This window comes from Pocillopora verrucosa, chromosome 4, assembly GCF_036669915.1.
Source record: "Pocillopora verrucosa isolate sample1 chromosome 4, ASM3666991v2, whole genome shotgun sequence".
Taxonomy (NCBI): Eukaryota; Metazoa; Cnidaria; class Anthozoa; order Scleractinia; family Pocilloporidae; genus Pocillopora; species Pocillopora verrucosa.
The window spans coordinates 19,301,773-19,323,679 of record NC_089315.1 but is presented as its reverse complement, the minus strand read 5'-3'; the positions used below and the strand labels follow the sequence as shown (position 1 = coordinate 19,323,679).

General features: G+C 38.4%; 1 protein-coding gene and 1 long non-coding RNA gene across 2 annotated transcripts; one reads left to right on the top strand and one right to left on the bottom strand.

The window, feature by feature from the left end:
* Window positions 1-12,810: 12,810 nt before the first annotated feature.
* On the bottom strand, window positions 12,811-15,594 carry LOC131780003 (RNA-binding protein MEX3B). The gene is made up of 2 exons (XM_059096621.2): window positions 15,241-15,594; window positions 12,811-15,140 (listed from the first exon to the last, which is right to left on the bottom strand). The coding sequence occupies exons 1-2, from the start codon at window positions 15,467-15,469 to the stop codon at window positions 13,834-13,836; spliced, it is 1,536 nt and encodes a 511-aa protein (XP_058952604.2). The 5' UTR covers window positions 15,470-15,594; the 3' UTR covers window positions 12,811-13,833.
* A 2,682-nt stretch (window positions 15,595-18,276) lies between these two features.
* Window positions 18,277-20,355, top strand: LOC131780012 (uncharacterized). Its single transcript, XR_009339831.2, has 2 exons — window positions 18,277-20,084; window positions 20,238-20,355. It is a non-coding gene; the product is annotated as an uncharacterized lncRNA (long non-coding RNA).
* The last annotated feature ends 1,552 nt before the right edge of the window (window positions 20,356-21,907 follow it).

Below are 21,907 nucleotides of genomic sequence, written 5' to 3'. Positions count from 1 at the left end.
GTAGTGTTAATGTTGTATGGTTAACTCCAATCAAAACCCATAAATGATGAAAGGAGATTTATGCTTTACAAATCATGGTCTTGTAAAGCAAACTAATTTGACCACTGTGAAAGTGCTTTTGTTTCAAAAACCTTCAGTTTTCTTGTTCCTGTTCTTGTTCTCTGTGGGCACTGTGTGAATGCTTGTGTGCCTGTAATTTCACCTGTGCTTATTTAGACTTTGGTCCTCAAGAGTGTTAAGATAAATATATCCTATTACACATTTTGGTGTGTAGTACCTCTGACTATCTTTACAAGTTTTGACAAATTTTTGTGTGCCCATAGGGCTTGCAAAATGCAAACAATGATTAGAAATACTCAGTGAGACCACTCTCCAAAATGTCTAATAACTTATTTAAAATCCAACTGCTTCATTTTATGCAAATTTATTATATAGCAGGAAAAGCAAAGCAGATAGAGAAGCATAGCATGCACAGCTGACAGGTTAAACAGGTTTTTTTTACATTATAAAATAAACAAGATGGCCAAATATTGGATGATACTCGATTCATTTGTTATTTGTGTTCTGCTCAGTTTTAAGTGACTTTGGAAAATACTGAGACTTAATTGTCACTTTCAGGATCATTTTCTAGAAAGGCCAATTTCTTAAAATGTGTAATCAGGAGATGGTTGATTTTTTAATTTGCTTCCAAAATCCCCCTCCCCCCCCCAGAAAAAATCTTTCTTTAGCTTTCTTTTGTTGTCCAAAGTCCAGATTCATTAAAAAATGACCATAAAAATACTATCCTTGACCAAAATAAGTTTTCATAGAGTGAAAATTTACTTGATTCCTTTCTTAGATGCACATAGGTGAGATATCCTAGGTAATCTAGTGCACTGAGACTGGGAGACTCCCAAATATTTATTGAGAGTTGGAATTTGAAATTTCTGAATAAATGTTCAGTGGAAGTGCTCTTGGTGGGACAGAGGTTGTGTTGATAAGTCAAACTGTAACAATCTCCCATTCAGAGTTATTGTCCTACAGGCCATTGATCAACAATCAGTCAAGTGTCTTGAACATGTGAAATGTCAATTTTTTAATATTTTTGGCCTTGAAATACCCATACAAACATATTGACCAGTAAACAATATCTTGAAAGCTAATTTCCAATGGTGATACAATTGCGGCTCTGTAATGACATTGAGTTTAAAGAAGATACATGTTACTGAATGCATGAGTATATTTCTCCCACCTCTATTGTTAATGCATCCTTCACTTTGTAGAAGGATGTTTCTCTTTGCCACTAAACAAAAGTCTCCATTTGGGGCGAAAATATGCGCTGATATTATTTTTTCCAAGATGCAAACAGTTTTCTAAGAGCAAAGCTCAAGAAAAACTGTGAGCTTAGAGGAACAGATTATTTCCAAGGACAAATACAAGTGCATATTCTCGTGCCAAAGGGAGGCTGTTGTGTCTATTATCCTTTAAATATTTTGCAACGTTGAAAAAGCGTTTACGAACAGCTTACTGTTTGCTGCGTGGGAGTTTTTCTTTTGAGTCTTCTCTCTTACGACTTACGAACAAACAAATATTTACCTTCTTCTGTAACAGCCACAAAACACCCTCTCATCTTGAATTAAATTTGAAACCGAGACTTATTGAAGAGGACTTAAGGTTTGAAAATGGGGAGTATCACTCGGGTGATTAATATCCCCCCTCCATTTTAGCTGGAAATGTTCGGACACGTGATGCGTTTAGACCAGTCGCGCTTGAACAAGAATATTTGATTGATCATAACTGCGGATATTCCCAGTTTGAGCGCGGGTATATTTGGTCTTTGATGCGTTTAGATCAATTGCGCGCGAGCAAAAATATTTGATGGGTAATAATTCAGAATGAAGTGAACATCCTCTTGAGATTAATTTTGTCAAGGATTTTTTGGGAGAAGATTGATGCAGTTAATAACGGTTAATTTTTTAAGCAAAGTGACGAAATCAGTCGCTAAACGATCGTGAACCAAAATGTTATATTGTTATACCATAGTTACTATACCTCTACTAACTATGGTTATACTGTTACGGTAGTGGGGTATATTCGGTATATTCGGTATCAGAACACTCCCTTCACTGCTATGTCAATCTAATGCTTTACCCCCCTTGAACACTTAAGCTAGATCTGAGGCATGTTCTTAATTACAAATATTTATGTATCATTTTCTGCAGCATCACGAAGAAGTTACCGATGTGTTTGTCCCATAAGTTTCAGTGTTGTCTCCGTGTGGCTCCAGTCGAGAGTCCAAACATCTGACCACCCCGAATATAGGTGCAATACCAAAATGATATTTGACAGCCGACAGACATAACTGATCAATTCCTGCTTGAACTGGTCGAGGAATTGTTTGAATATTTTATTGCCGAGAAATTTGACGACAGATATTTTGAAACCTTTATACTGGAAAGCTCAGTGAGGACTGCATGTTTATTAGAAGATCAAAATACGCTCAGAATTTAGCCATGTTGTAAAGATCGGTGAATAGGTCGCGTTGATGCAAAACATGAAGTACTAAGACTATGCCTGCTAAAGAAAAGGCTATTTAAGATAAAAAATATGTTGGAAATGTGCCTTTTGAACATTTCTTTTGGACAGATGGTTTACCTTAAAAAACAAAACCCTCACAATTCATATTGGGACTGCTTCCCGGCTAGAATAGGAGTGAATGTCTTCGAAATTAGGGTCGGCAATTATTTTCAGCATGGTTCTGGAACCTAAATAAACAAAAGATACTTAACTTTATCAAAAGGGGAAAAAACTCTCATTTTTTAACCTTGTGCGAAAAGATGATGTTCAGTGTTCCTTATAACTGAATTTGGGGAATGGTATGTCTGAGAAGAAGCTTTCACGGCGTGATGGTGAGATATACATGTTTGAACAACTTTTGTGAAAGCGGTAAGCCACTGACCCCGATATTTGTTCGCAAATGGTATTCTTAAAATGTAAATTTATCTTTACAACAAAAGATATATGTATATATTCACAAACGCTTGTGTTCTTTTCCTGTTGTAAGCAAAAGTGTTCAGCTGCTTGCTTTAAGATTCAAGACACAGCCAAAAAAAAAATTATTGCCTAAATTAAGGAGGTATTGTACAAAAAAAATAAATGGATACAACACAATAACTGATGATGGCATTAGTTGTGCAGCCAAAACATATCTTTAAAAACTACTTTCGTTAGTTTGAAATTTATTTTGATTCGATTATTCTATAGATTTCTCCCAGTGAGCAAACGAGGTAACTCGGTATTATTCCTCAAAAACTGACAATTTGATTGAGCCGGCGACTACGTTAGCATTAGGAGCATTAGGCTCATTAGACTCATTAGACCATTTGACGTGATGTGCCTCTAGCTCTGCTCAGTTGCGAAGGAGAGTTAGTAGGATTTCATACCGCAAGAGAAATCTTAGGAGGAGTTTAGATTAACGATTAATTTTCAATTTGATTCTATTTCCATGAATTTGATTTTTACCGGTGATAGGGAGCCGAGAATCTAAGAACTAAGTTCTCGACCCAGAAAGCGTAAGATTCTCAAGCCACTTGAAAGAAAAGAGTAAACTGCGGGTGACGTTACTACCATAGAGCTCTCTGAAGTTAGACTTGTTCATTATCGCTAAAGTTTGACTCTCTCTCTTGGCGGCAAAATGCGGAACTGCAAAGCGAACGGCTGCTGTACCTGAATGCGCCCGATGGCTCATAGCGTTCCATCGGGAGAACAATCTTGCGCAATAAAACATCACCTCAGAATCCTAAAGCAGCAATTGTGGTGACATCACCAACCCGTTACTTACATCACCTCGCGAGGAACTGACCTTATTTGTCTTATTGTCCCTAAACATGAAAGTATTGTAATGTTATAACGCAAAATGAATGTGTGCATCCACTCCTAAGTAAGTCTCCTAAATTTAATTCCTAAACTCTCACGCTCTTTTGAGGGGTTAAACCCAGGAGCTCGGCCGCCAAAAATCCACCCCTGGAAAGGCCGCTGAAGGAAGAGTTTGAGTTTAAGGACTGTTCTGTTGTCACGTCAGTTAGCTTTCAAAACTGTCCTGATTATCAAACTTTGATCATTAAGTTGTATCTGGTGATTTGAATAGGCTTAACAACATGGTCAGCTATAATACCAGCTGTGACCCGGCAGGCGATGGGTATGCTGGAGCGGGGCCAGCTGTTATTTACTTTCCACCACACTTTCATCCCTAGTAGGAAATTTAAGCAGTCAGGACCACAACACCGAGGAAGACGTCGCTATAAAAATAAATTTATATTTTAAGTTAGAAATTCTCGAATGGCTGGATGCGTTTACCTTCTCTTACGGCGCCCTATCTCTACTTCAGCATAACGTATGTGAGACTGAAGCGTTTACTTCAAATTGGAATTTTAAATAATTTGCCCTCGAGGTTTCCGTTCTTAGACCATGCAAATTTTGGCGATTTGTGTAGGACGGTAAAGAAAATGTACACATTTTTAAAACGCACGTGCTGCATGAGTTATTGCCCTGCTCGTTAGAACTTTTGTTTTGCCACATTTGAAGAAGAAATGCTTGTCAAAAATGTAAAGGCGAAATCAAGTTAGCTGTGATACGACTCAACTCCTTTATGCAGCTTCTACTTCTACTGACAGTGTAGGAGTATCGAAGAGTAGTTGTGTTTTTTATTCGTAACACTGCCAATTGCTAGCTAGGCGATGCTTCGCTTCTATGATGCCCGAATGAGTTTGACAACTTCGTGAGTAATTTCCTGGATTTTAAATTACCAGTGTAGGATGAATGGCTCTCCTTCTGTTTCCTTATTTGTTTGTTAGGACTGCTTTATTTACATTTGTGTTGTAACGTTTTAATCATATGGCTTAGGCTTGTCGCCGATGTAAGGCGCACTTTCATTGGGCGTGAGCATTTGAAGAGGTTTGATACATTTATCTGCGTGCATTTAGGTACGGTCATTGATTCCTAACTCAGACCGAACTTTCTCTTGCCATGTTGTGCCATAACTATACTGAAATACGTTTTGTGACTGTTAAAATCAATTGTCTCGAAATAGATATCTTTTCACGACGGATTAACCACCAATACATTTCACCTGTGCGGTTTGACCCCGGTTTGAATCGAGTGCTGTAAAGTGAAATTCTTGTTATTTCGTTGATTCATGCGGTTTGGCAATTGTTTTCATTTACTGTTGTGTTTCGTTTACCTTAAGAATCTTATGACCTTAGCCATACAAGTGCTTGTCTAAAATTGTAAATGCGTGGTAATTGAGTTTTGGAGTCAAATTAATCTAAAATTAACCAAACATTTATCCAAACTAGGCATGCGATTTGTTTGTCTAATTCAGAAGTGCACGTGAACAGGAGATCAGGTGCAGTTGCTGTATCAAGAACACCCAACTCTCTAAATCGATTGAGTTCTATCTGTCTTTTATCCAATCAGAGGCTAGGCTAACGTCATGTCCGTAGTTGTACTTTGAAGGAACGACTACGAAAGGAACACGGAAGGAAAGGCAAGGAATTATCTTCGGCAGCCATACCTTCCAGGGATCGTATTTGTGGTCAAATGTGCTGTCACCTTCGGCTCAGCGAAAAACCTCCTGTATATAGCGTGTTTTACTCAACTTTTCCTTCAAATGTCTGTTATCAACAAAACTGGTACAACAGACAATAAACGAGTAATATTCCATAGATTCTCCATTCGCATCTTTACACTGAGTAAATAGATAGTTAAGCTCGCGCCTCGCCCCTTAACAAATGACGACATCAGCTTAAATTAATTTTTCTTTCGTAAGAGCCGTTTTTGTAGCCATACATAGCAACAACTTTACAAACTCGACTGTTCGCTCTTTTCGAGTAAAATCGCTTTATCATAAAGGCAAGGCCTCAGGGTGAAATTTTTCAGTAACGACTAAGTTCTCTATGGCAAAACTGTTTATGGTATGCATCAAAGATGACGATTGTAATTTTCAAATGATTTACGATTTTGAAATGCGTTTATTCTGTTTGAGGGAGTAAGATTTCCTGGTTCCAATTTCCAACAGCCGCAAAATTTAAGAAAATAATACGATCTTACAAGGTAATAAAAAATTGAAAACCTGCCAGAGTTTGGCTAACAGAGCGCGTTATAAATTTTGGAATAGTAAAATACACTGTTTAGTCATTTTCGGAAAGCATGAGGAGATCTTTATAGTTTGCCCTTCTGCGGACTGAAATGAAACTTTGGAAAACCTAAATAGGTTGAATTGAAGAACGAACATTTTAGCAATTTGTCTGAGCGATTGCAGATTGAGGGGGCTTGGGCGAGTGGTTAAGGACACCGGGCTAGAATTACGGAGTTCCTAAGTTCATATCCTCCACCCTCGCCTACGACTTATCTGAATTTCTTCTTCCCAACATTTCAAATTTTCTACAATTTTCAGCTTGTACCACGATATGGATTTAGATAATTTCATATTATATCAATCTATACTCCCGTAACTATTCAATTGTTCCAAGATCTATAAACCTCTCTCTCAGCTAAAACTCTTGAAAATTTATTGCAGTAAGATCGATCGGAGAATAGGTTTCAGGCACCGTGGTGGAGTGAGAAGTTCACCGGCTAAAACTGACCTGTAATAAATGACCTTTTTAGCTGTTAGTGCTTTAGCAAATGATATAGGTAGAAATGACTGTATTTTTTGCAATCAGACATTTGTGACTTCAAGTGTTCTTCATAGTGAGGTAACCGCCTGTACTCTCGACGATAGCTACGAAAAACCTTGAATAAATTACCTCGACGAACGATATTCTCACAGTTATTGTTATTCCGCGTCAGCGAACGTTTTTCCTTTTTCGAAAAAGTTGTTAACCCTTATAACACTTAGATACAAGCCACAAATGAGCGTAAGGGTATTTCTGCATCATCATTTATTCAGTTTTCTTGTGCAAAGGTAGAAAGGATCCCATTTTGCAGCGCCTTTATGCTGACGCCTATTCTGGTTATCACAAGAAACTTGCCTTACACGGTTTTTTTTATAACTTAATTTCAAAAACAAGTTGACTTTTATTCAAAATATCTATGAGCTTTTGACGGAGCATATAAAGCTCCTGTGATGTGTAACAGCTTAGCTGATACCCTTGTTGTATACCCCTCGTTATCATCCACATCACATAAAGGGGAAAGCTTTGGTAAGACAATGGCTAATCTACTGGTATTTTTTCAGCTGATTTAAGGCAAATAGAACTGGCTCAATGTAGTTTCTATACCGCAGAGCCTCTTCTAGTCAAATTAAACGTATTCAACCGCCATCAAAAATGGATTAGGTCTCCTTTTGAGATGACAGATTGATAAATAAATGCTGTACACTCAGCTGATTTAACAAACAGCCACTCACTGTTTGCCAATCCGCGTGTTCTGTTTCTTCCCAACCTTCCTCGTTCTTGGCAAACATAGTTCGACCTTTGCAGTACCAAGGTGGACATACTGCATCGTTATTTTCACACTATGGACACCGGCTGCCTCAGCAACTTTTAAAAATCGATTTTTATAAAATAATTCAAATAGTACGCGCGCTCTTATTGGCCATAAAACCATTTTACATGAGCGTATGTAAACACGATTTTCATACTGAATGATCTGCTTCGCGTCGTGGTTTCCTACGCTTATCTCGTGTTCTCCCGACCTCCCGCGTGTTTACATCAGGCTATGTAAACACGGAAACCATTTTACATTTCTTCAATCCTTCATACTGAAGATGAATTCCATCTACACACTCGGCAGTCTTCTTTTCTTCCAGTCTGAAAACAATTATTTCTATCAAAATGACCCGCACGGTCCTTCGCGCACTAGCCCATGGAAAACCATGGTGAAACCTGACGTGGATAGAGCAGGAGATGTTGGTCGGGAAAAAGCCGTCCGGCCCTGCACTCACACCGCTCTTTAGCAATTTCCGAGAACGTGAGGTGACATTATTGGATTCTACTTAAAATAAAACAAATGGAAAAATGATTCGCGTTTTTCGATGAATCATGAGTTTCCTGCTTTGACTCGAAGAAAAAAAAGGAAAAGTTTTTCGATTTCTGTAGAATCTTTTATGGGTTGCCAGTGTACGCCCGTCTTTACTTTGCAAGTACGTCCTATTTAGGTTCAAAAAAGAAAGTTCAAAATTTTCAACTCTTAGTGAACGTGTGATAAAATCTTATTGAGAGAGTTTGGTCGGGCCTTATGGGAAATATTTGGCTCCCGGTCATGACGCATACGGGGACCTCGCCTCGCTCGGTCTGTACGTCATGACCGAGAGCTAAATATTTTCCCGTCCGGCCCGTCCCACTCAATTAATAGGTACCAATAAGAGAAAATAATGGGACCATTATTTTATCTTGGTACATCGTCTGGTGAAAATTTTGACTCGCAAGTGTTACTTCACAATAGAAAAACAAAGCCTAAAGAAGAAAAATCTTAAGAAAAACCTTACTGTTTATTTTCATTGGGGCTCAATTGTGTTGGATTCATTTAATGAACATGAAAGTTCTTGACTGTGCATCGCTGTGTAAGGTTTTAACACTGTTGAAGTTTTATTTAATGGTGAAAATTCTGCCGAATGCTATGGATCTTTAATTTGTCAATCCTTTCATCCAGTGCAAGCATTTAGCGGAGTTCTTGGGTTTAAGCAAGCACTAAGCTTGCACTTGTAGTTTGTGCTGCACCGGGCTTGAAATTAGACGGACAACGTTGAAAGGTAAAATAACACAACCGCAGTTTTGACACCGGCGTCTGAGAAAAGTACGAAACAAACCAATCCTAGTTGCGTACAAGTGGAGTTTGATCAGATGAATATTGGCGAACTTTGATTCCCTGAGATAAGACATATATTATCGGGATTATGGAGAGCATGTTTTGCCTTCTGTTTACGCACAAATGACGTAAACGAAAACGTATAAGTATATTTTCAAATATGCTCGCTGAAGTGGATACATAGAAGCGGGCAAAAATCACGCTCATCATTAATCACTTTTGGACAAAATTTTCCTGAGAAACTAACAGGGAAAGAGGATTTCTTTTTATATTAAAAACCCAAGCCTGGGGTTCAGGAAAATCATATAATCTTTTAAAGTTGTGCTCAAAAAAGTGACAAACAGGGTGTTATGAGTTGTGGCTACAAATTCTTCGGATCAGCTCAAAGATAGAGGAAAAGGTTGCTTTCAAAGAAAGAGCCTAAATTTGGTGCATTGAATATTTCTGAAGAAAAAGTTTTGAAAAGTGAGTTGTTTGATTACTTCTTGAACCTAATTTCCATATGAAAAAAATTGCGTTCTACCAAAAAAAGGTTTCTGTGTCATACGTGTCATGAAACTAATCAAGTTTAAGAATGTGTTGTACAGCCTAAAGTATTTCTCCTTCGATATAATCTAACTTTCGTCAATAGCAGAAACAAACTCTTTGTATTTTATGGTAAATATGTGTGTCATGTTAAAACTTTTGTAATCTTTACGCAATTTACAAATCAGATTGTTTGAAAAAAACGATTTGAATACGACAAATACAGCATTTACTGAAAAAGAGGAAGGGATTAGTCTTGAATCTTTAGTCCACGTTTTCCAAATACCGCATGATTTTAGGTACGAAATACTTCAAACATTTGAGAATTCACTGAAACCTATTTTAGATGTTGAGTTTGCACCGCGTATATTGGCTTCGTCTCTCTTGTTTCTAGCAAACCGCAATAAATTCCTTGTTTATAATCAAACAATTCTGAAAAATAATTTAAACCTTATCAACCCTCTTGGCTGCCTTGTTTCATTTTCGTATTCCAATCAAAAGAGCCACCTCAAATCGTGTTCAATTTTTTCAGGAAATTAGCGTGGCTCCCGTTATGTGAAGTAGTTAAGATTGAAAATGTTCATCGGTCCCTTAGCGCTTACTAGGAAACTGCCCCGTTTGCATGTACGATCTACTTGCATGTAATGCAGACTTATATATACGAATTGTTCGCCACCGTAACTGAAACCTCCTCTGCCCTCGCTGGTTAAGACTAATCCTTTTCTGTACTTTAGTAAATGCTGTCTTTGCTGTATTCAAATCGTTTTTCAAACAATCTTATTTGCAAATTCTATGGCCACTTTTTGAAAGGCCTGTCACAGCTCATTTCTTTGTTAAGATATAGGGAAGTGGAACATTTTATTCCGAATGCAATATAAATTTCATTTAGCTACCCAATCTATTTTTGAAATTTCCTATTCCGTTTAAAATTAGACCTTCAGTTTCTCTGTACAAAAGTTGTTATATAGCTGTTTTTAGGATCGAGGCCACTCCAGTAGTTTCGCAGTTGAATTACTATAAAGTGATGCTCTCGTTAAATAAAAATTTACTTATTTTTTTCATTTATCCATCTACTTAACCTAACAAAAAGTTTTTTACAGAACATTTTTTTTTGCGGTCTTAATGATAACATATGAAAGATTCCGACTTCCTCTCACCAACTAAGCAAGCTGATGTCATTACGTCAACTTGATCGTCATAATTGATATTTGATTTTGTAATAAGGTATAATATTGTTAACAAAGTACATTAGTCGTTCCCTGAAGAGAAATGGCAAGTTTACTGATGAAGAAGTAGTTTTAAAAATAATAATTATAACTGGATCAGAACTCACTTAGAGCATCTTTAAAACTTGTGTGAAAAGTAATAGACGTGACTTGTTTTTATTTGGAGGAGGAGTAGTCATCACGTTTGATTGCCGAAAAAAAGCTTAGGAAATTCTGTAGGTGTATTTTGTTCTTTTGAATACCCTTTTCAGTCCCTATTTCAAAGGTTAAAAGAAACTGAATTGTAGCGTGTTTTAACGCATTGAGCCGGCATCACACCTCTGAATGTCTGCGTCACATCAAAGAACCTAGTCAAAAAAAAATCAGTAATCCCAAAAGAATCTTTTTTTAGTCTTTTTATTTTGCTTTTCATGGCTGTAGCTAGTTTCCATCGTCTGAATAGGCTTACAACACAAAGATACCGCTACCTAATTAATCCTGTAGGTGCAACAGCCATAGTCCTTATTTAAATAAAGAGAACAAACATCGGATTCCTATAGTTTCCTCTTTGTTATTTAAACGGAATTTCGACAGAAATATTAAGGACAGGAAACTCATAAAAGCAGCAGAAATAATGGCTTAAATGAAAGGAAATTATTCATCGTTTAAGTAGAAGATCTAAAGTGGTGTTTATAAGGAAGTTCACGAGAGTTGCCAAGGAATAAGGCAAAACATTTTAGTCTTTGTATATTGATTGAGTTTTGAACAGCAAGCTGCATTTAGAACTTCTAGAAGGCACCTTTTGTGTCAAAACAATGACGCCTAAGTACTATAGAAATTATTTGACTGAACATAGCTGAAAGATCACAACTCATTGTAAAGCGTTCTAGCTTTGCCGTGGCTGTTCTTGTACAACATTTGCGAAGACTTTTGATATTGGGATACCATTTTTAACTGTCGGCGGAAATATATTTTAATTACTTTACTAACTCGTAGGACCTTTCGTAATAGTTTAAAAACCTCAGTCATTGCTTGACTAAACGGTACTGGTTAATTCCTGAATTATTATGCAAATAGTTCTAAACGTGGAGGCATTCGCTTTGTTGCTTGAAAGTGATAAATTGTTAATCCATCCATACACACGAATAGACTTTATAATGCCAGATTGTTTTCGCAGCGTAGTTCGTGTTTCGTTGCGAGGGCAATATCACTTACCAGCCTGAGCGATAAGCTAGAACCTCCCATATAACTGCCATACTGACCATAAAAAAGGAATTTTATTTGCTAGATTGTGTATAAGGAGGTTTGCAATCTGGGGCACTGCTGCAGCTGGTCTTTACTGTTTGCAAGGGTTTTTAATTAGGTCTTGCTAGGGAGACTCTAACACAATAGCTCTTGACAGTTTGCCAAAACATTACAGGGAAAACACAGTTTTGCCAGAGGGACAATTTATGCAAAACAGCTGATACACTCGAGAGAGCGTAAACAGTAAATAATTAATGTCATCGACAGCCAATAAGGTGATGATATGATAATCGCGAGCTCCGTGTGACGTCAACGTAATTGGCGCCACTTCGATCGTTTTGTTTGCAAAGCGTGTAAAGCTTGGACTTTGAAATAAAGAAAATCCACATTAAAGCTTTTCTGTAAATTTTGACTCTTGAGAATCGAAGTTTCACCAAGTCCTGCAAAAGATCTATAGTTACCTTTCCCAACCCATTTGAAATCTAGTTTCTATAGCACTGCTAAGCGTAAATTTCACGCACGACATCCTGCAAGACTCTCGAACTAAAAACTATGGAAACTACTCCTGCTGCTCCGGCAAACTAGATGGCGAGACTCTTGATTACTATCAGCTGTTTTAAAGGGCCGCCTTCTAGATTTTCACGCGAGTAGCTTGCGAACTATTTGCCCCAATATCTCCAAATATATGCGTATTGCATGGCGAAACGAAATACGTAAGATGCATCCATCTTTCCTTTAAGGGCGTAATGACATGCAAAGTTCAAGACACGTTCCGTGTGTTTACTGAGGTCATTAAAATTTAAATACGAAAGGGTGGAAGGCGAGATATGATAAACAAAACTTCAAATTTATGTTAACCCGATGAAAATATGTTTCACGCGTTTTCTGCGTCGAACTTTGTAAAATATGAATATGTTGGCCCACGAAAGGCGTATTGTATCGTGGAGTCGTTTAACTAGCTTGACATGTAGTTCCTTCTTCGACAATTTAGCCTGCGTATCCATGAGAGACGCCTGGTATTTGAACGCAATCAATGGCAGCAAAGCTCTTCTAAAACTTCTCAGTCCATTTTATTTAAACAAATCTAATACAACTACGTGACCATGCAAAAAAAATTTTCAGAAGCCTTCCGGCAGCCAACGATACTGATATCTAAAACACTGCACGCAAAGCTTCTTAATCACACTACTGTAACATCTAAATTTTAGAGCTAAATTTGATCCAAGAATACACATTATAGACTCAATTTTAATAGCAAAAAATAAAATTTACACTTTATTCTCTGTATAATTCATATAGTATTATCAGTGTGCCATAAAATAAAAATACTTTAAACTCTCAATTCTCGACCAAGAAAAATCTGCGAGCATTTGCTGCTACTAAATATACAGAAGAACTATAGTCTTGGCCGAGTTCTCTCAGCAATATTAAAATAGTAAATAGAACTATGGTGCAACACAATATTATATAGAAATTATGACTATTTATACAAATATCATATATTTTAAGGCCATAGAATTCCTTAGAAGACTGTATCAAAAAAGTTATCGAATATGACATAAAATAGTCCACATAAATATACCTATGCGTTGTGCTGGGTAGAGGAATCTAACCCGGTTATGTTTCATATATAGCATGTACTTTCATTTACTGATTCCAGATAATTTTGCTATGACGGTTTATAAACTTAGAAACTAATTTTTGAATATAAGATTTGGGTAAGTTGGCTCCAAACACGGCCAAGCGTGTTTTTATTTCTCTAGATAATTTAACCCAGCAACGTGGTTTCTTTACATAACTTAAGTCTTTCTCATTTGTACTAATCTTAAATTAGCAAAAAATCTAGCTTTACATAACGTTATCACTAACAAAAGTATAGATTAAAAGCATCCTTGAAAATTTCAACTAAATATACATAGAGAAAAATTCTCTCTGAATTAATTCAAATACACTCCATAGATTACTTCAAAATGTTTATAGCATTACATGACATTTCAATTCATAGATTTCAAATTCACTGAACTTCGTCGAAATGTAGTATCGTTATATCGCTCACACTCGTGCTTAGATCTTAAGAAAATATACGGAGAACTTGGTCTATATTTTTCTGGCAAACTGGGCAAGAATTATTCTCATCTTTGATGCGGTTGGCACACTCCATACAAAACAAGTTGTGGCCGCACGGGACGAGAGCTGCCACAACTTCGCTTTCACAACAAATGACGCAATCCTTCTTTTTGAGATCTTTACCGAGCGGGCTTAATGTGGTGTTGTTATTATTCGCTTCCTCTGCAGAATTAAAACCAATGGTACTCACCCCGTTTGTTTCGCTTGTGTTGACAGTTCCATTGGAACTTGTAGCTGGAATGGATGAAACATTTGATGTGGTAACCTGGGTGGTAAATGGAGTAAATGCTGACAGTGGCGAAAAGTTCCCATTTAGAGGATCGCTCTTCATGCGTCTTGCGGTGGTATGTGGACTTGTAGGCCGACCGATTGCTGAGTTCATAGCTTGGCTATTTAAACTGGAGCTACGTGTAAATGCTGCCGGCTCGTTGATGGAGCGAGTAGACTGCACGTTTCCCCAGATGGACGGCGACGGTGGAGCGGGTGCAGGATCAAATCCTGAACCAGACGAACTCCCTTCTGATCCAACATCGCGGTCCGGCGAGGGCAGTTCATTGAAGAAGAAACTATTCGCGGAAAATGGGCTGGTGATCGGATTAAATCCGCCATCGTTGATGCTAGAACTCTTGCTGCTGGGGTAGCCGTAGAATGAATCCGAGCTTGTACGCTGAGGCAAAACCAGCGAACTGCTCCTCTCACTAAACGCAGAGAAGCTTGACGACACGCTGGAATATATCGAGCTGGGAGTGAAATCGTTGAAGGAGCCTTGTAGTCCATCACTGATGAAAACATCGTCTGTTGTATCCATTCTACCGCCGGTACGCGTAGTAATGTGGTTGTCGATTTCTTTTCGCGCACTTTCGACGTTGTCAGGCATTCCAGTGACTTCAAACACAGGCTCCTTGTCTCTTGATGGAGTTACAATGTATGTGTTCGTTTGCTGCTGAATTCGTTTGATCGTGGCTCCTTTTGGACCCACAACGAGACCAACAACTCTATACGGTACTCGAACGTGGATTGTAGTTTGTCCCGGAGTGGTGGGGCTCGGTGGCCCAGGAGCAAGTGAATTCAGGCTGTTGTTCTTTCGTTGAGCTCGAATTTGCGAAAAGTGCTCTGCAGCTGAAATAATTTCGCGTTTGGCCAGAGCTACATCTTCTTTCCTCCCCGTTACTACGAAGACGGGATCTTCACCACGTACAGGTGTTTTGATGTAAGTGTTCGTCTTCGCTCGCAAAGCCTTGATTTTGCAACCTGAAATACAGCCAAGCACAAAAACACGTCAAATACACGCGGTTTCCGCAAGTCACTCAGCTAATTTGATTACATACTAGCTAGCGACTCCAAAACGTACCTTGTCTTCCAACTATCTCGGCTACATGCTCGGAACTTGGTACAGGAACACACTCCGTCATGTTCATACTTTTCTTATTACGAATATCGTCAAACGCGTTCGAAGTTTGATCGTCGTCATTCGTTAGACCGAGCATGGAGAGCTCGAGGGCGATTTGCAGAGCTCTCTGATCTGCCTCTAATTGCCCATTTGTGGAGCGGTCCATTTCGACAAGAAGTGAGCTCGGCATATGGAAACAGTTGCTCCGAGAGCCGTCAGCTGCAACTCCGTAATTGTGCCGTGGTTTACGTTGCGAGGTTCGAACCACCTCTAGATAGTTCTAGTTTTGCTTCAAGTGAAAGCCGGAATAGACGTCATTTGGTTTTGACCTCAAGTCAGGCCATAATGCACCACTCATTAGCAACATCTGCTACACGTGGGGCTCTTGTCGTGCTCTGATTGGTTGAAGTTGGCGGGAGGTGCAGCGTCTTGTCAATTTCAACCGCCGCTTGTCAAATATGTGTCACAGTGTTGATTGGGAGAGTTTCAAAGACCATCACGCCCTTACGTGGAGTTGATATATTATTTCCTGATTCAGGTTGAACAAGACTCGTAACAAACATATCCAACTGTTTTCTCTACATTCTTGTGGACAGCTAACAGGACGAATAGTCTTCATCAAAGTCGCATTGCAAAATAGGGCATCTTCAGAGCGGAAGTCTAATATGCAAAATCTTCCCGTGTATTGTTGTCACCTTGTCTGTAGCACACCCAATATGCAAAATAAGAACATTGTTTATGATCGCGTCTTCACATCTGCTAAGCGATGCGAAATAAGGAGAGAATAACAATTGTTCAGGTCATGCAAGAGCTCTACGCTAGTTGGTTTTCACAAGCAAAGATTTTTCAGAAAGAAGTCATGTCCAAAGGGCAGAGAGTCCTATGTGTTTCGTTTTAGCAGGTGAAAGAGAACTAACCACGGCAAACAATAATCTTGAGTCTTAAGCATATGAGGCCACCCGCGAACTTGTAATTTCCAAATACCTTACGACCTCCTAAAACAGCTCAGGAAAAATTTCTTTTGTCATGGGCGTCACTATCTGTAGCGCGAGTAACAAATTTGAACTGGTTATCTTTATTTTGTTGTCATTTTTGCCAGCATAGAGCATTACATGACTTTTTCCATATATACGATCGGCTGAACAAAGGTTATGATTTAAACATAAGGGGTTTTGAACATTTGTAAACCATCGGTTCAAATCTATCAATCTGAGATACAAACATACACGCAGTCTGCGAGACTATTGGACTATAATTTACATGATGATCTAAGGCGGCGAGGCCATAGTTCTAAATATTCATTGTTTCCGACGCAAATTATATGCAGCTCCAATGTTTACTTGAAAAAGAGCTGTCAAATTTAAATTCATAGTTCTATTATTAGGCTGTCGAGTTTGGCTGTGAGTTTGAATATTGACTGAGTCATCTCATGCATAAAGAATATCGTCTCATACATGGACCCGTCGACTTGGGGAGAGACCTGGAGGTGCATGCAGGCGTTTTGCTTTAGCTCTCGTGTCCTTGGAAAATATTGCTGATAGGAGGCTGAACACAAAATTTTCTTTTTAAAACATCAAATTTTGTTCTTTTTGTATTTAAAAGTTTGCATGATATCTCTGAAAACGAAACATTATCTTCTATTACATCTAATGCCGCAAAAAAACTTCAGCAAACATGATACAAACTGCTGTGAATGGGGAACACGACCACAGATCATTGAGAATAAAAACATTATCCTTGAAGTCTCCAATTGTGAGTCTCTTAATTATAGATATTTCATAAAATGAATGAAACACAAAACAGAACTAATTAATGTAGTTTGCCTGATATACAATTCATCTCGCGGCCGTTTCAAAAAGTAAAGAAAGACTTTGTTTTGCGAATGCTGTGCCTTCGCTACTTCTTCCTCGAATTTTCCATCTTAAGCTTTGTCTTGCCAAACATCAAGTTTTATCAAAGATTATCTAAAAATAGCTTGAGTAGGTGCAATCGGCTACATTACATAGGGGAATGAATGAGGTTTTTAGAACAAGCAATGGCCACTTTTAGCACGATCGCCTTTTATGCGGTAAGCTTTGATGTTTCTTGCTATCAGATTACTATTATGGAAAGCTTTGTCGATAATCGTATGCGGAATTAAGTGGAGGAGGCGTGATTCACCGTCGTGTTTACGACACATTGTTCGTAAAAAACCACAGAAACCATCAACGGCACTGCATAATAAAAGGATAAAACTCAAGTACTAAAGGCGATTGTTGTTGTGATCTTGGCCTAGAAATATAGTTTTAACAAAATTGGAGAGTTCGTAACAAAACCTGGACACACAGTTTAACATCACTAGTAGGGTAATTAATTTTCATTCAACATCCTGTCAAACTTAAGGCTCTTTTTAATTTTATTCACCCTTCGCAGTACCTCTGCATCTAGTTAAATGAAAACCTAAGTCTCTGAATTCATTTACAGAGCTGATTGGATCCACAAAAAGTGTTGTGACGGGTATTAATGGACCACTCGGGTCGCCACTCGACAATAAATAAAGGCTCTTTTCACAAGAAGGTGCGAGTTGACCGTTTCGAGCAATTAACTTCTGAAAATTCATCTTAACTTAATTCATTTTGTTTTCTACCTCCAGAATGTCTCGCGATCCAAAGTTGTAACGAAAACTCAGAAAGGAATGAATAATGTTTGTATTGCCCTCATATCATGCAAATTAACGGTTACGACCTTAGATAGCCGTTCAGTCAGTTACGTAATGTAGATTTACTACACTAACTCTACTGCCCAGAAGTTTGTTCTTAATGGGTAATTAATAATCAAACTTTCTATTAAGCTTGACAAAATGAGCACTGCGTTGAATATAGAGCTTAATTAGCAAAGATCTTGACGTGGCGCTGGTATTTCTAATTACAACCCCCGCAAGGGAAATTCGTGACTTAAGCGTTAGTTCCAAACTTCCTTTCCTACTGAATCGTATCTCCTCTGGTATGTAGAACCAAGGTCATTTTTTGGCGAGTGATATTAATCTAGGACGTTCTTTCCAATTGTTATATTGGACTTTCCACGTGCGATTTCTTCGGAGCTCTAAGTGTATTGACGTCAACCCAGCTCCGTGTCTGTATAAAAGCCAAGAAGCTGTATACAGGTCTGCTACAAAACTTGAAGAAATATCTTACCAGTTACGTAACAAACTGCAACAGACGATAGAAACAAAGACGACAACTCTCGAACTGAGTGATTTTTGCTAAAGAAAACCGTAATGGTGATAGACCTAAAAATGGCCAAAACGTTATTTTTTTGTAAAGAATGTAAAATGTGGAAATAGGATCTAAACAGCAATTGTCTATGGGCATTTATAAGTTTTACACATTGTGATAGTTTTCACTTTAGGGAAAATAAATCGCTATCCATTCTCGTAACAGTCCTAAAAAATCAGGTTTCCACAGTGAGCCACCCGTCTTCTTCAACTGTCACGGGACATAAAACAAAATTGATTGGCAGATAATGCCGAGCTGTATTCTACAAATTAGACTAAATTAGAGAAATTTAAAATAACTCGATTTAGTTCTCCTAAGAAGGTGTTCGAAACTCGCGCAATCGCAACTTGTATATTATTCACGAATTCAGTTGCATCAGGGCACTCATTGCTAAGAAAACTGATGGCTCCTTATACTTAGCTTATATAAACGTCTATTCGCGGAAGCTAATAAAAGACCAGCTTCCAATGAGATCGTCAACTGATTTCTATTTTCTGATCTTATGATCATTCAAACTTGTGATCGAAGTTTCCTTGCAGGTCACGGATGACCGCACCCTTGTAAACAGACAAATAGTTTTTTCAGTTATTGACCACTTGCTGTTCATCACAATTTTCCATTTTGAAGGAAGAATAAAAGGAGCTTCAAAAGACGTCCTTACACGGCAGCGAAAAGTTTTCTGACAACTCAGTGCCTGAGAGAATCGAGTTTGTGTCTGTTATGAGTAGTGAAGGTGAGTGATGCTTGTTCAAAGGTGAGATGGATTCGGGCGATACCAAGTTCTTCTCTGAAAAATGTTAGTGACAATATTTCAGGCACAGTCATTTTTTGAATCAGCATTTGAACTAGAAGCAATCTCATTCCTTTATCATTGCATATTTCAAAGTATATGCTCTTCAGCATCATTACGCAACTCAGTGCGTGTGAAGCAGAAGTGTTTCGAGTAGCCTGAAACTAAAATGAATGAGTGCTGTTCGTAGGAAAAACGCTTTAAGTAACGGAGTTGCATGTTACCCAAGCACAGGGTAAAGATAAGTCCTTCTGAAAATCGAAGGTTTGCCATTTTGGCACGCAAATTTTCCTCATGCTAGCGAAACCAGCCGTCTGTAAAAATCATTCAACACAATGATAAGCTCCGTACTTATATTACTTTCCTCTAGCAGTTCTCTAACGAGTTTGAAGATTCCATAGCGGTGAGAACGTGCATTTACTAAAGCAGTTATTCCCTGACAATGGTCTGATTTCTTTTTTATTGTGATCAACCGCGCCCGACAGGTCGGTACTCCTGATTCAAAAGTAACGCCCAGGGGAAGTGAGAGAGTACTGAAAAACAAATCAACCAATCAAATGGATAACTGAATGATGTACCGGACAAAACTTAACAAAAAACCCCACGCTCCATTTTACGTGCACTAGACATTTGTCAATGTTCCCACTACTTCAAACCACAGAAATCCTGGTAAAGTGAACTTCAACTGACCCCTGTGAGAGTTTCAATAACTTTTTCCATTAGCGGTAGCCAATGGTACGATGTAATAGCTGATATAAAAGGTAACGTAAGGCGAAAACAAAACACGACTGATAGCCTCGGAGGCTAATCAGACGGCGGTAAGAGATCTTATTAGCGACAGTAGACTAAAGGTAACCAGCTTTCATTGAAGTCCCTGCCTTGTAGGTAACTTCTCTTTCACCTTCCCTCCCAAGGCAACATCAAAGGAACAGCAGAAGTTTAAATGGAACCCAAAGCTACAATCCGGTTGTTAATTGCAGACGAAACATGGATAATTTCTCCAAGAGAATCAATACAAAAATTTTTAATTTGGACGGTTCATTCATTCAATGGGTTTGGGGGGATGCAACTATGACCGAAAGAATTCAATGAATTTTTTTGGAGTGCGACTTGAAACAGAAATTCATGAACAACGAATTGCACGGCTGTTGTCTTATGTCGTCAGTTGCCATTATCAGACTCCATTTGCCACTTATCACATTCGTCATTTTCGTCTTGAGAAAGTTGCTTACGTGACTGGTTGCTATTTTCAATGCTTTTCTTTTCGATAAAAATTACCTAACGGCTTTATTTAGTACGTACGTATCGCCGAATTTTCCATTTCTTTCCATTCAACCACGTTCCGCATTGTTTGAAAATCTTTAATCTGAACATAAAACACTGAAAAGGTTGTTGTCTTAAGGCCTATTTACACGGCACGACTTTGTCGCATGCGACAAGCTTACGACAGGCCTACGACATGACTTAAGAGTCGTAAGCGAGTTGTAGGTTTGATTTACACGAAACAATTCGTGTCGTAAGCCTGTCGTAAGCTTGTCGCATGCGACAAAGTCGTACCGTGTAAATAGGCCCTTAGAGACCCACTCAATGCCGGCCCTTGTGTCGTTGTTTAAGAATATTTGTTTCCGGGCTTCGCGCTACAATGAGCGTGTATTTGATAAAATGTCCGGTCCTCTGTTTTACATGACACAGCCTCCTTGTTTTACAATGTCATAAAAAGGAAGTCATTACATGTGCCGAGTCAGGTAACCATGAGGTCACTTCCTTTACTGCATGCTGTCACCAGCCACTGTCCTTTTCACGTGCAGTCAAGTCATGACGGTCATTTAATGGAAAATGTCTTTTTTAATCGAAATTGGTGGTTTTGGACTTCGTCATCGATTAATATATATCGCCACTATATTTGAAAAGAGGCATGTCTCTTATGGCACATGACGTCATAAAAAAAGTCTCAATCTTTTATCAACGTACATGTCAGCCAGATTTCAATTTTTTTTGTGTGTTAACGACTCTTCGATGGAGGTAAACAATTTAGGAACTCCTATCGGGATAACATCGGGGTTTTTCTTCTAGAATTATGAAGAATCATCGTGGTACGTCTGGTGCGTGGCAGTTCAATGATATATGCTTACAATTAACTGATACTGTTAAGTTCAAACCAAAGACTGACCCAGCCATTAGGTCGGAAACAGGTGGAATACTGAATGAATCTTGAATGAATAATGAAGCGCGGAAGATTGATTCATGACCAAAGCACAACAACCTCCCAATCAAATTGTTAAGTAATGGATGTCACAATCAGTTTCCTAGCCGATGTCAAGTGTTTCAGCTACGCACGATGAGTTATATTGTAACGGCTATCTGTGGATTATTCTTTTGTGTTGGTGTGTTTTTTTTTCCAAGTAAAAATTCGAATAGTATTTGATCTATGTAATAAGACGCAAATATAAAAAATCAAATTGGAACCGACTAAACTGACTCACAAGCTCAAGGCATTTGGCCACGGACCGGTGTAAATGTCCTTTTCACATGCACCATAACGAGGCCACATGTTCCTAAGTTATAAAGCACGACAATGACAACT

Coding starts and splice junctions, on each gene's coding strand:
- LOC131780003 (XM_059096621.2), bottom strand. CDS start 15,469: ATGCCGAGCTCACTTCTTGTCGAAATGGACCGCTCCACAAATGGGCAA. Junction 15,141..15,240: donor CGAGATAGTTGGAAGACAAG/GTACGTTTTGGA, acceptor GCTGTATTTCAG/GTTGCAAAATCAAGGCTTTG.